A 14,897-nucleotide genomic window follows, 5' to 3' on the forward strand; every position below is an offset into this window, starting at 1 on the left:
TTTTAACGGGGGCAATTCGAGAATGAATTAGACCAAGTTTAGGCTTCCTCCACCTGAATAGGAGTTCACTTTTTGAATAAGAATTATAGGGGGGGTCAGGATTTTAGAGATGCTTAGGTTGGGGCATGGCCAAAAAATGGTTGGGAACCACTGCTTTATTTTATTTTTAAAAAAAAAAACAGATCAGGGCAGTGGCCCACCCAGTCCAGCATCCTGTTCTCACAGTGGCCAAACCGCATGCCCTGTGGGAAGCCCAGAAACAAAAGTGATACCCAGTAGCTTGCTTTCAGAGGCGAGGCAGGACATAGCTGACAGAGCTGGTACCCACTGATAGACTTATGCTCCCTGAACTTGTCCCATCCTCTCTTGAAGCCACCGGTGCCTCCTTTGGGAGCGGATTCCATAGTTTTAACTATGTGCGGTGTTTTCTTTTGCCTACACCGAATATTCCAACATTGTGGACGTCCACAAGTGCTTATGTGAAAGGAAGAAACGCTTTATCTGCTTTCTGCATCATTTTGTACATCTCTTATCATGTCTCCTTTTACTTGCCTTTTCTGTAAACTGAGAAGCTCAGAAAGTTGTAACCTTTCTGCGCTGGAGAGTTGCTCCATGCTATTGATCACTGTGGTTGACCTTTCTAGAGTGTTTTGCAGCTCTACAACATTCTTCTGGATGTGAGGCAACTGGAACTGCACACAGTATTCAAAGTGTGGACCAGGATTGGTGTTAAATGCTCAGAATGATATTTCTCTGCAAGGGGATTGCGAGGATATCAGGATAAACAACCAGGTTAGACCAAAAATGCAAGTTCAAAGCTTTATCATCTTATGAAATGTTATACAGTTGTGAAGAGAAAACCTGGAAAGTGGAACAGAAATTGGAATGAAGGAATTGGCCTACAACAAAACTAACCCTAACACACACACCAAGAAAAGGAAAAATACACACACAAAAAAGAGGATCCTGGCTAGGGAGTCTTCTAAAGATAGGAGAAACAAGGCAGGCATGAGATCAAAACAATGAGGTCAAGTTTTTGACTTTTGAAATGTCTACTGTGCAATAATCTCAGAATTTCGTCTTGTGAATTGGTTCTGAATTGTCATTGATGGGAGACTTTATATATGCACATTTCCTGGTGAACAAAAGTGTTCCCCGCCCCCCGCCCAGAATCCATAATGCCAATTGGCTTGAGAAAACAGCATTATTCCCTGCCAAGATCCAGGTTTTGATCATCTTGATATTTTTATTATTTTTATTTCATTTCTATACTGTTTCATTTTAAAAAATAAATAAATTTTACTACCCACATTAAAACATGTCACAAAACATGTCACAAAGCAATCCAAAATAAAATATTACAGAAGAAAGTCAACTATAAAGTACATCCAAAGCAATATAATTAACAGGATACTAAAATGCTATCTAAAAGATTTCAAAGCAAAACATTAAATTAATGCAGTCTGAAGAATAGATGTAGCCATCTGTCATGTATGATCTAGCTGAGATTCCTGCATTGTAGAGGGTCGGACTAGATGACTCTCAGAGTCTTTTCCAACTCTGCAAATCTATGATTCTGTGAAAAGAGGTAAAGTACAGAATGCACATTAAATGCAGCAAAGTTAACGGGGGGGGGGGGAATACTTTAACGTTGCAAAAGAAAACATGACTAAAGGAAGTCAAATATAAAATGCACGTTTAAAACAACATAATTAGCAAGAGAATATTCATGAAGATAGAACACATTTGCAGCTGTTGTTGCCAATCCTGCGAATGGTGGTTCATGGTGGGTGGTGGCTGTGGAAGCCCAGGCTCCATAACCTGAGCCTTTATTAAGAAACAGCCAAACTGGTCTCTCCACATGCATAGGAACTTTTCTTAAAGTAGAGAAGAATTCAGATTGCCTGCATCACCTTTCTTCACCCTTCCTGTAAGCTAAAACCACTCTCAAACTCTTACACACCTCCCACCTCTGGAATGTGGTTAGCTCAAACTTTTCCCAGGCTAAATCTCCTGCGGAAAGCCAAAAACTTCAAAAACACAGCTTTACTAATAATGAAATGATAGCACAGAATGTGAGAGTTGGAGACGTGTTTTAAAAGCATTAACTATGCATATATGAAACAAAAAGGCCTCTGACAAACAATAACTTGCACGGTTAAATAAGTTGGCCCTACTGCTTCTGCTTAGGGTTGCCCTTATAAAGAGAAAAACCCTTCCCTTCCCATTCTAAAACCCTGAAACTGTGTTGTTAGGGAGCCTTGGTTTTCAAGGCATTAAGGGAACATGAGAGAAATGTTCTGAATCGCTCACGGTCCTCTTATCTTTGGAAGAGGCGCTTGCACATGAAATAACAGTGTTACACTCATTGAAAGGATCTTGTTTGAGAGAGGCAGAAAGAGCAACATCAAAAGTTTGCAAGAGGTTTTGTTTGGATAAGTGTACAGCTAAACATGCTGGTAACGCAGAGAGTGGATTTAATTGGAAGATCTTCCCACTGTATTGTGATGTAACCAATGGAAGTGTAGTTTCATGTATTTTAAATTTAAAGCACTATATAAAGTACCGGTATGTTCCTTTGTTAGATGGGGGTCTTCTCTCTTCATTGTGGCAGTGGGAGGGGGGAATCCAGCTACAGCAGTAAATAAAGATCACCCTGCTAGTTGTATTTTAATCATGTCAGCTGAGCCTCTTCTAAAGACCATGAGTTGGAATCAACCATGTATTTGCACCCACAGAAGCCAGCACAAGGACCCCTGCTAGTGCAACAGAACTATCCCTCCTCTCCTTCCCCACCACACCTTGCACTCACACACATACTGTGGGATGGGTTTTAATAGGTAGGTAATTGCAATTTATCCCTCCAGGCTCCCACATATGTGGGCTAAATAGAGTTTTAAAATCCCACCGTGGACAGCAAAAATTAAAAGCACAGGAAATAGATTGTAAAATATTGTTTTAAGCAAGCCCAGCTATGAAGTAAAGTGGCTCTCCCTTTCTCACCCTGCTTCACAAAGAATCAGGAAACAACTTGGGAAGTAAGTTTCAAATAAGATTTACTTACTTTAAAATCATGCATTGATTCACAGCAATGGCAGCTGTAAAAACTATGGAGGCAAAATACTTACATTCACAGTATAACCAGTTTCAGGCACATACCTAAATCTGGAGCATGCACGGGGTACACCTGCCCTCATGGTTGGTCAAAGAAAGGAGGGGGGGAGAAGGAACAGAGGGGAAATGACATCACACAGAGTGTCTGCCTGTCAGCAGTACAGTTCTGTGGACTTAGCCCTTTCACATGCTAACTAGCAATAATACTCATTTGTTAGGTTTGGCTGCTAATCTCCCACACATACCACCCCTATTTCCCTAATACCCATCCTGAGAGGAGGAATCTGAGTTCTTCCATCCTACCGTTTGAGGACTGGATCATAAACTTTTACTTTGTTTTCAATATATTCTGCAGCACCATCTAATCCCTAAATGAGATAGCACAGCAAGTAGAGTGAAAGGACCTGGACAAACTCCCCCTCCTTCATGTGTGCACAAATGCCAAGATGAAAAAACAACAACGGTGCAATTCTAAAGCTTCCACAATCCTTAAATTACTGCCTGGTCCAATCCATTACGCAATCTTTCTGAGTCTGTATGCACATGGTGGAGGAAGAGGAGTGCTGGGGGAGCGCACCGCCCCCAGCAGCGCAATCCTGGTGGGGTGACATTGCGGCTGTCTCCCCCCCCCCACGCGCTGTGCACCACGCCCCTACGGGCAGTGCACCACGCACCCAGGACGTGCACCAGCCCCGCCACCGCCTGCTCTCCGCCCCCCCCCCCCCCGTGCCGGAGCATGAAGCTCCGTCACATCACTGTCTGTATGTCTCTGCTTCTGTAGAACCAACAGGGGCAGACAGTACTAGATGTTCCAAACCCCAAATAACTATGAAGAGAGAGAATTGGGAAGTGAAACTGACCACCAGTACACCATGCCTCAAAAGTGGCAACAAAGCGAGTAAAAATAAAGAGGGGGAAATAAACCAAGACCGCAACCCTATGCACGTGTGAGTCAATAAACCTCACTGAATTTCTGCAGAGGATTGAGATGCTGTGGAAAAGTTGATTTTTCTGCTAACAGCAGATAGGAATTACTTTGCTTTCTTTCGTATTTCAAAGGTTAGATTGCCCCTGAGATTCTCCCACCTCTTGCTATGAAGGTTTGATCATGTGGAACTGAAAGCAGAGGTGGGTCATTAGCAACACAGATGAGCATTCTGGTTTGTGTAAATTTTGCTTTCTGATTACACCCTTTATGAAAATAAAAGCTGCCATAACCTTCCTGGAACAAGAGCCTCTCTCCAGCCAGCTGCTCCAAGTCAACATCACAGAATCTTAGCAGTTCATTATCACATGATTACTTCAGCTACTTAAGCAGCTATGCACACACTGTCTTTGTTTTATTGTGAATGAATGCTTTTCACATGCTTCAGACTGACAGGTTTTGAAGCAATGCAAATAAACACTCAAATTGTATCATGAGAGAGAAGACATTTTGGAGTTTTGCCATAAAAACAGGAGTGTCTTGTCACACATTAGAAATGAAAAGATTTCTTGTGGCAAAGGTTTTCATAGACTAGAATAGAGCTTACCTCAATCAGTGTCCGGGAAGAAGAAGAGTTTGGATTTGATATCCCGCTTTATCACCACCCGAAGGAGTCTCAAAGCGGCTAACATTCTCCTTCCCTTCCTCCCCCACAACAAACACTCTGTGAGGTGAGTGGGGCTGAGAGACTTCACAGAAGTATGACTAGCCCAAGATTACCCAGCAGCTGCATGTGGAGGAGTGGAGACGCGAACCCGGTTCCCCAGATTACGAGACTACCACTCTTAACCACTACACCACATTGGCTCACCAGGGACTGGCTGGGAGCTGAGAAATGGCTGGAAGGGCCAGCCACGGAATCCTCAAGGGAAAACCCAGACTCAGAGCCTGGAGATTGGTGGAGGGACAATGAGAAGAGGTCAGAGGGAGAAGATTGGGAGGAGGTGCTGGAGGGACAACAGGGTTTAGTCAGCAAGAGGAACCAGACTCCAAGGCTGAAAGGGTGGGGGTCAAGAGGCTGATGAAGTATCCTGGGAGTCTCCCTCTCTGCCTGTGACCAGCTCCCTTTCCTACACAGGATAATGAGGGCAGAACCGAGATTGGAGGTGCTCAGACACAGCTTGAGACTACTTGAGAAACATCTGGTAGACGAAGACTCTTAAAAGTCATGGTAGACAGAGACCTTCAATCATAGCAACTCTATAGGTGCAAGACCAAATGGGGAGTGTTGCTGAGTTGCCTGCTGTTTCCTTGAATAAAGATTTACTTCACTGACAACTGACTCTGTTTCTTTGTGCTGAACTGCAACTGACTCCAGCCTTGAGAATCAGGTAAATACAGTGCTATCCTCAGGTGGCAGATCTCAGCATGGATATAGAGAAAATAAAGATCTGAGAGTAAGTCAATGAGGCTTGCTGAATTGTCTATCCACACCTCAATTTTTTGCAAGGTAAGCACAGTGGCCATTTATAACAGTAATTGCAATAATATAATCTTCCTAGTTTTGCTATACCAATTTAACACCATGGTCTTGATTGACTGAGTCCTACATTAATAGAATCAAAACTGCTGACCAATCAATTTCACACCGAAAATCTCCCTTGATATTTTTTTTCAGTGCTGGGAAGTGTGATGACTTTGAAGTAGACCTCGGTTCATGCTGTCTCATTGGTTCCTAAGGCCAAACTGGTGGTCATGCATAACATGACATGAGAGATCTTGACTGGCTCCCCAACATCTTTTCCATTTCCTAAAAGCCATGGGGAGGCCAGCTGGGACCAGGGCCATGTCACCAGTGAAGCAACTTTAATTATTTCTCCATGTACACATGGGCATAGCCAGGATTTTTGTTGAGGGGTGGGGCAGCCAAAGTTGTTGAGCTTCTTTTAGGAAATCAAAGTTGGGAAATCAAAATACCCTGTGAAGAGGACATTACAGGGGGGCTGGCTTCTGCTGTGGGGGTGGGGTTGCAGAACCTCAAATAACTGAGTACTTTCAATGCTTTTCAATGATGTTTGCGGATCTAGGGGGGCAGCTCCCCCCCATGGCTACACCCATGCCTGTTCAGATGATCCCCTCATAGTCACTATTAACCACAGAGCACTTGTTTTTTGCAATTATGATTTGCACTTTACGAGTAATAACACCTCAGAGGGGACTGAGATATGCATCTGGGAACAGGCTCTGAATGGTAGGGTTTAAGCCCCCTCCCATAGTGCCACAGTCCAAATCCAAACTATTCCAAGGTTAGTTTCTTGAAAAAAAAAATAGACATGCATCCAGTTTTGGATGGTCTTCATCAAATGTCATTTGGCCCTCAACATTTCTGTTTTTTATGTTGGATGTGTGACCATTTATATTTGAAAATAAAGATTGATGTTTTAATCTTGTGATTGACCTGCAGCATATGTCACATTAGAGATTCATGGGCCCCTGAAGGTGATTGCTATTCAGTGCTGTAATAGAGTTGTCTGAGTGGATATGAGGATGAATCTGGGTTTGTTGCAGGGTCTAGACTCATCTTAACCTTAGCTTCACAGTAACACAAATTAGTTCACAACTTAGGGGCTAATCAGTCTGGCAGGTAATGATGCTGAAGAAGTGAGGCTGGCAATGATTGTGTTGCCAGTCAGTGTCTGCGTTATAACAGTGTGAGTAAATGTGCTAAACGTGATCAGTGTAGCTGTCTCTTTCCTGGCTGTTCATTATAAGAAATAATGCCCATAAATTTGCAGTTAAGGGGAATATTGGGAGCAAGTTGCAGGTGTGAGTAGAGATGAAACCAAGTGTATTTAAGTAGGAAAAATATATATAAATACATTGCACTGATACAAGGCCGGCTTGCCTTTGTTATTGTGAACTGAATAAAGAACTTAACTGTTGTTAATCACTATATATACATTGTTATGAGTTTGGGGTATCAGTCTGGATGATACCCTGGGTCCCTTCCATGTGATTCTCTGTATGCAGGGTAGAATCTACAACAAGAAACCAGCCAAACCAGTTCCATTAAGTTAATGGCTTCAGCTGGCCAGTTAAGCACCTCAATTTACAGCAGTGTTTCCCAACCTTGTGCCTCCAGATGTTTTTGGCCTACAACTCCCATCATCCCTGACCACTGGTCTTGCTAGCTAGGGATGATGGGAGTTGTAGGCCAAAAACATCTGGAGGCACAAGGTTGGGAAACACTGATTTACAGGTCCAAAGAGGTTGCCATAGAGACAAATGGATGGGCCTTTCCTCACCTCACCTGGCTGGATGCCACATCATCCTAGGATAGGGTTGCCATAAAAGCAGGACACCTCAAAATTGTTTAGCTTTCTTTTAGGAAACCATGAAAATCGTTGAGCTTTTTAAAGACACATCCAAAAGTTGCATGTTCAAGAAAGAGACATGATAGCTCTCTGCTGGACTTTGGAGAGTGTTAATACTGTGAGCTCAGGTTTTACATATGTGTAAATAAAACCATATACAGTGGTATCTCGGGTTACAGACTCCACTAACCCAGATATATTACCTCGAGTTAAGAACTTTGCTTCAGGATGAGAACAGAAATTGTGCAGCGGCGGCAGCGGGAGGCCCCATTAGCTAAAGTGGTACCTCAGGTTAAGAACAGTTTCAGGTTAAGAATAGACCTCCAGAACAAATTAAGTTCTTAACCTGAGGTACCACTGTATAGTACCTTCACGCCAACATAACTGAGCCCTGAGTAAGAACAGGGAGCCCTGGCATCACTCGTTGCTTGGAGATAGGGTTTGCACTCAACAATATATACATATCCAGCCTTGGGGGTGCCACTTTCTTCAGCCAGACAGAGTGAATGAGTGAGTGAGTGAGTGAGTGTGTTTGCATTCACACATGGCTGGTGCATATTTAAAACAAAAAGGCAAAGAACAAATGCTACCAAATTATGCATGATGTGCAGAAAGAGACATTTCTCTCCTTCTCTGCTTTCACTAAAACCAGGGGTCAGCTGATGAAGCTGAAGAATGGAAGATTCAGGATGGACCCAAGAAAGTGTTCTTTCGCACACTTAATGTATTCAAAGTATTGGTACAAGTTCTGGGGTGCCCCCTAGCGTAGAGGACTTAAAAGGGGACTAGGCTAACTCATGGAGCTGGAGCTCAGCCTTTCGGGGGCTGCAGCTATCTATTCCTTTGGCAGAATCTGACGCGGGATTAGAGGTTGCACTGTCCACCCTCTTCTGTATTTTAAGTAAACATATATCTGAAAGCATCCTTATCTCTTGATAAGGAAACTGACCTTGTGGAGGTAGGTAGAGCCAACTGTCTTTTAGCACTATGAATTAGGGCTGCAAAGCAATGTTTACTTATTCCAACAGCCTGTAAACCAGGGGTCAGCAAACCTTTTCAGCAGGGGGCTGGTCCACTGTCCCTCAGACCTTGTTGGGGGCCAGACTATATTTTGGGGGGAGAAATGAATGAATTCCTATGCCCCACAAATAACCCAGAGATGCATTTTAAATAAAGGCACACATTCTACTCATGTAAAAACATGCTGATTCCCAGACCGTCCACCGGCCGGATTGAGAAGAGGATTGGGCTGGATCCGGCCCCCGGGCCTTAGTTTGCCTACCCATGCTGTAAACTAATGACAAAAGTTTCCTGACTTAATCAGGCACCACTTTAGACAAGATGCTCATTGTGAAAGCTTAGGCTGGGCCATGAAATGTGAACCATGCACTGTGTTTACTATATTTTACATACTCTCCTCTCCAGCACTGGAGGGCTTCACTACATTGATGCTGTGTTACAATGACCATAATGGTTATAATAATAATTACAGACGCTGATTTTATTCTATAAAAGAGCAAACAGCCGTTCAGCATCTCAAAGAAGGCTGCTTTATTTTCCCCAATCCATTCCATTCAATCGAGACTCCATTCAAGTCTCAGGTTAAAACTGCACACTTCCTATAGGCACCTGGTTGTTGAAATTACAGGAGCTGCAAAGTGCTCGCAGTCCACCAGATGGCAGCAAGACCCCAAAGCAGACTCAAATTATCTTGCATTGTTCAGTGTCCAGCAAAAGATATCATGAAATCCAAGGGAAAACTTTGAACTACTAATGATTGGTTTTAGTGTCCTTGTTTGGTTTGCCTAGCAATGGCACAGAATAATCAGTGCACTCTTTTTTAATTAAATAAAATATAGCAATATTTATTTATTATCATATATTTATTCTTATAGTATGTATCTAATTAGTATAATAAGTGCGTTGCTTACAATAAGCACAGCTGCCTAGTATGCTTTGCCACCCCTTTCAGTGATGTTGTTCAGCTAGTATGAATGTGGTACTAGGGGCAATATGTTTCACTGGTGCTCAGTATCAGAAAAGAATTGTTGTTTCCAACAACAGCAATAAGAGAATCCTAGAGATACACCCACTGGAAGAGAGGATGTAAATTCATAGCCCGAAGTAAAGGCAGCCTTGAAAAGAAAGATTATGAAAATATATTTGACAAGATACTAACGCGATATCTGAAATTGCACATGCTAAAGTGGTAAAGCACCCTCTGACACCTTGCCCTAACAGGTGGAGGAAGAAATAACTAAAATAATAATAAAATGCTACCTTTCAATAGATAAAACCATGCTCAAAGTGGCTTACAACATGAAAAGATTTACATAAGTACAAAAGTAGTCATAAACCACAAACAAAATACATCAAAAAGCACAAGACAAAATTCCCACATAAAGCACATTAAGAGCTAAAAACAGGATACAATAATTATTACAGGCAGTGAATATTTTGTGTGGGGTTCTGTGCCTTGCCCTGTGTGCGTCGGTGGAGAACACATAACCCTGCCTTGCCCCGTTATACCCCATTATACCCTGCCCTTTTCCGGGTTCAAAAGGACCTGCATATCAGCGGTCACACGCCAATTGGACACATGCAAAATTGGCTCTGCCTGTATCAACAACAACAAATTAACAACCCCCCCAAACAATACTCTAACCCAAGAGTCCGATGGGCAGCCTTAGCTTTTGTAGCTGGAATCCATCAATCAGGCCTCACCCTCCCAAGCCAGATGGGAAAAGGCTGATAAGGCAGGGAGCAGGTCTTCCAGGACTCACAGCCAATAGATACAGGCAGAGCCTGTTGTGAGGTGCAAAGCTGTGGCATTAGTCTGTTAGCATCAGTCTAACTCCCCAGATAACAAAGCTCTCCTGCTTCTATTCCAATGCATCTCCCTACCCCTAGAGAAGACTTTTCACATGTACCTGTGGAGGAACCCCACTGTGTCTGCTGTGCAATCCCTGTGCATTGCAGATGAAATTGCAGCATATTCCTCTGTAGGACAGTGGTCTTCAACTGGTTTGTACCCAATCTGGGTCATATCCAATCCAATGCTCCATGAACTATCTCCTTTTAAACAAACAGAAAAGAAAAGAAGATGGAGAGAGAGCAGGTCATTTCCTGCCAGAGTACAATGAGAAGCCCCCTTCCATTCCCCCACATACAGAAGCCAATTAGCCTTGCAGATGGATCATACTTCAGCACAGGCCATGGGGAGTGTCATCCACTGTACCTGAAGAGAGCAGACTTGGTTACAGGGTGCAGGGTACACACAAACTGCCCTGTATTTTGAGCCCTTGCCACCACTTGCTCATTGATCTGCCCAGCACCTGCCTGCTATTGCTCAAACAAATGCTGTAATACAGGTGTGGCCGTGCCAGCACGCATTGCATGAGAATGGCAACACGTGCCCCTGCATGATGCCTGCTGTTTTGTGTGGCCAGGTGTGTTGGGTTTGCTCTCTGTGTGGTGAGTGAGGTCTACCAGGTGCCCTCATCTATACTGGTAGCCAAATTAGGCTTTCCTCTCACTCGGGCACTTGATGAAATAGGATTCAGACTTTATATTAGTGTGACAGTACATCTCCCCCACCTCTGTGTAATATGGTGTTTACACATGGTGTTTGATTGGTTGACCCTTTATAGCTGTTGTTTGACAACTGTAAGTCAGCTAGAAACTGCCTTGTATTAGGCAACTAGCAAATGTAGTAATAATGATTTTTTAAAAAATTGTGTTTTACTGATTACACAAGGAGTAAAAAAAGTAGGAAATAACCAAAACAAACCTCTTAGTCACCCCCACCCCACCCCATTCCTCATGGAGCATTGCTGAAGGATAATGCAAGGAAAGGAAAAAGACTTTCATCCAGGATGCTGCTCCAACACCTGGCATGCGTTGCAGATTATATCCATGTTTTTTACGATGATGAAGTTATTATTACTAATACTAATTCTTATCCTTTGGGGATCACCTGTAGCTGAGGAAGATTGTCTTTCATGAACACGGTCTTAACAGTGAGCCCATAAGGGACTGCGGAGGCCAGTTCTGGATCCACACGTCCTTCCACAGTGGGGACATAGGTTTCTGGGCAGGAGTTGATCATGGCAGGAGTTTGCCAAACGTGCCTTCCTCTTAGCGCGTTTCTCCTTTTCACTCAGAGTTTGTGCTTCTTCAAGTCCATGACACCTTTGGTAAAGGCTGTTCTCCAATGGGAGGACTTGCAGGCTCCCATTGTTTCCCAGTTGTTGATGTTTATGCCACATTTTTAAAGACTTGCCTTGAGCCAGTGTGGAGTAGTGGTTAAGAGCAGTGGACTTGTAATCTGATGAACCAGGTTAGCCGCTTTGAGACTCCTTAGGGTAGTGATAAAGCAGGATACTTGACCACCAGTATTAAGCTTTCAATCTTTAAGTTTGGAATAGAGTAGTTGCTTTGGAAGACGATAATCAGGCATCCAAACAAAACAACATGACCAGTCCAGCGAAGTTGATGTTGAAGAATCATTGCTTCAACACTGGTGATCTTCGCTTTTTCCAGTACACTGGTATTAGTTCACCTGTCTTCCCAAGTGATATGTAAAAATTTTCAGAGGCACCGTTGATGGAATCTTTCAAGGAGCTGGAGATGGCATTTATAAGTGGTCCATGTTTCGCAAGCGTACAGTAAGGTTGGTAGTACAATAGCTTTGTAAACAAGCATTTTGGTTTCCCTGCGAATGTCCTCATACATTCTGCACTTCAGTTGGAGAAAGCTGCACTCGCAGAGCTCAGGCAATGCTGGATTTTGGCATCAATGCTGGCCCTTCCCTTGTGGAAAGATAACTGCCCAGATAGGAGAAGTGATCAACACTTTCCAATGTTATACTATTGAGTTGGATTTGTGGCACTGCAGAGGTGTTGTTTCGTACTTTTTGGTATGGTACTTTGGTTTTTTGGATGTTGAGCGATAAGCCAAGCTTTTTGTAAGCAAAGATATTTGGGATAGTTTCCCCAGATTTGGAGATACTGCAAGCTCATCTCTGATTTGTTTTTGCAGGATTTGTGTTAGGACTTCTGCAGCTATGGGGGAGTTGCAGTTAAGGAGAAGCTGGTAATGTTATTTCCAATGCAATGCAATAGCTTCTTTATCTTTTTGAAGTATGGTACAGCGGGTGGTGCTGTGGGTTAAACCACAGAGCTTAGGGCTTGCCAGTCAGAAGGTCAGCAGTTTGAATCCCTGTGATGGGGTGAACTCCCGTTGCTCAGTCCCTGCTCCTGCCAACCTAGCAGTTCAAAAGCACGTCAAAGTGCAAGTAGATAAATAGGTACCGCTCCAGTAGGAAGGTAAATGGCATTTCCGTGCGCTGCTCTGGTTCGCCAGAAGCGGCATAGTCATGCTGGCCACATGACCCAAAGCTGTATGCCAATCTCTCAGCCTAACCCACCTCACTGGGTTGTTATGGGACTAAATGAGGCAGGGGATGTGGAGGGGGAGAAGCGTGTACTGGGAGGTACTGGAAAGGTGGGCTCTAATAAATGAAATAGATGAGACAATGCATAGTTTGTGTTAGGTAATTTCCACAGCATACTCTCTTTCTCTATATATATACAGTACAGTATTCCGTTTTCCGGGAGGGGCTGACACTCAGGCAGGCCTTGACCCCGTCCCGCTCCCCGCCAGCCTACAAGGGACGCCCCCGCCCCTCTTTCCTCGACGCCCCGCCCGCTGCCCCCTCCGCCGACGAGCGGCCTTCCCTCCGGGCGGACCCCGCTCAAGCCCCTCCTGCTCCAGTCGGCAGCAACCCGGAAGCGGGCGGTGCTGGAGTCGGAGCCGTTTCCTGCCCGGGAGACAAGCGGCCAGGGTGGGATCTGTTGCAGCGGACCTGATCCGGAGCCATGACTCACCAGACCGGCATCCACGGTAAGGACAGCGGGGAGCCGCTCACCCCCCCCCTTTTGCCTCTGCGCCTGGGCAGCTCCTTGGCGCCCGCCCGGACCCCGAAGGCTGCCCCGAGCGGCCCGCCGGACGCCAGCTGCCCCTCCACCCGTGCAGCCGCGCCCCGCTCCGAATCTGCCTTTCCTCTGCCCTCCTCGCCCCAGTGCCTTGCTCGATGCAGCCTTGCATCTCCCTTTGCAAGGCAGCAGTTAAACGAGCTGGATCCTGTTGTTGTTGTTGTTGTTGTTATCCCGCTGTCTGTTTGGAAAGGGATGCTGCACCAGCAGCGGCGTCTGTCTGGGGAGGCTTCTGAAGCCCAGGGGCATCCGTGCGAAGGTTGCAGGCTGGCTGGGGGACATGCCTTGAAATGAAGGCTAACTGGCTGCCTTGGAGCCCGGAGATCTCGCAGGCTTCTGGTGTTTCGACTTTGCACCTCCCCCAAGGCAATGAATGCCCCCCTGAAGCACCATTTCTCCCAAATGCCTGACTAGCCCGCAGTCACCTGAGAGTATCCATTTTCTTAGGTGCTCGTCCAATGGCTGTAAAGAACACCCGTTTCCCTTAACAGAGTTTGCACAGTTTACCTGGAGCGGTTGGTTCTGGGTAAAATCTGGTATATTCTTCATAGCCCCTGCTGGCTTTCACTCGCCTGGATTTTCCAAAAAACACCACCACCAAACCCAGGTCTGAGGATCATCTTTCCTACCCAGCCCTTAGACCCCACAGCTGCATATGTTCTGAATGACTGTGGCTCTTTGGGAGCCCTGAAATTCCTTTAGCACCTTCTCTTTTACATGTGATTTTCATATTTGTGCAGCAGCTTCTTTTCTGTAAACGCTGCAAAGGCACCCCACAGCACTTGTTTTGATGCCAAGCCTGAGAGAGCTGCTTCCTGAGCTTGTATTTCTCTGCAAAGGATCTGTAGGTAGCAGCTCTTCTCACCAGAAATGTGTCAGCCTTTCCTCTGCTTCTCCATTATCTCTTAACATGTTCGGCTCCGCAGCATGAATTATAACTGCAGGAACCATTTCCCTTTCTGCGTAACAGGCAGCTCCTTCGCTTCAGTGTTTCTCTCTGTCTCTGCCTTTAGCTTTCGCCCAGTGATCACACACAAGATAATCACAAACATTAATCTTCTCAGGTTCTTTATGCATGCTACGATGTTGCTGAAATGCAGCATAGGATGGCAGGACTTCAGAAGGCAAAGTGATGCAGAACGTACATTACTATAATTCATTAAACAATTTGGTATGATATATGTGAATTGTACTGATTAAATTACTGGTAACCATGGCAAAAAAAAATCTATGCTCTTTTCCTCCTATTTTTAACTAATTACGAAGAATTTCCATAGATAAAATCAGGATGCAGAATGTCACCCCAGGCCTAATCCAAACCTAGTGTTGTTTCGGTTTTAATCCTACAAAGAAAATGCAGACGTCTCATGTTGCGAAAATCTTTGCAGGCTGCAATAATCCAAGAGGGATTGATTGCTATGAGGATACAATTTGATATGACAGAACAGCAAGAAATGTGATTGGAACCAGGATAATTTCTTAAGAAAG

At 44.5% G+C, this 14,897-nt stretch overlaps 1 protein-coding gene and 1 long non-coding RNA gene across 3 annotated transcripts in view; one reads left to right on the plus strand and one right to left on the minus strand.

Annotated features, from left to right (window-relative positions):
• Nucleotides 1-851: 851 nt before the first annotated feature.
• On the minus strand, nucleotides 852-14,516 carry LOC310838877. The gene is made up of 3 exons (XR_014561198.1): nucleotides 13,917-14,516; nucleotides 10,344-10,488; nucleotides 852-1,576 (listed from the first exon to the last, which is right to left on the minus strand). It is a non-coding gene; the product is annotated as an uncharacterized lncRNA (long non-coding RNA).
• The window catches only part of TWF2 (twinfilin actin binding protein 2), a 64,042-nt gene continuing 62,259 nt past the window's right edge, over nucleotides 13,115-14,897 (plus strand). The window contains exon 1 of one of the 2 annotated variants that reach the window (XM_083726647.1): nucleotides 13,115-13,317. In XM_083726647.1, the coding sequence (XP_083582773.1) occupies nucleotides 13,293-13,317 (25 nt within the window). In that variant the 5' untranslated portion in view covers nucleotides 13,115-13,292. The remainder of the gene's footprint in view (nucleotides 13,318-14,897) is intronic. The other variant, XM_083726646.1, reaches the window with a different exon arrangement.

The sequence above is a fragment of the Podarcis gaigeae genome, assembly GCF_964106915.1.
Source record: "Podarcis gaigeae genome assembly, chromosome: 2".
In the NCBI taxonomy this organism is placed as follows: Eukaryota; Metazoa; Chordata; class Lepidosauria; order Squamata; family Lacertidae; genus Podarcis; species Podarcis gaigeae.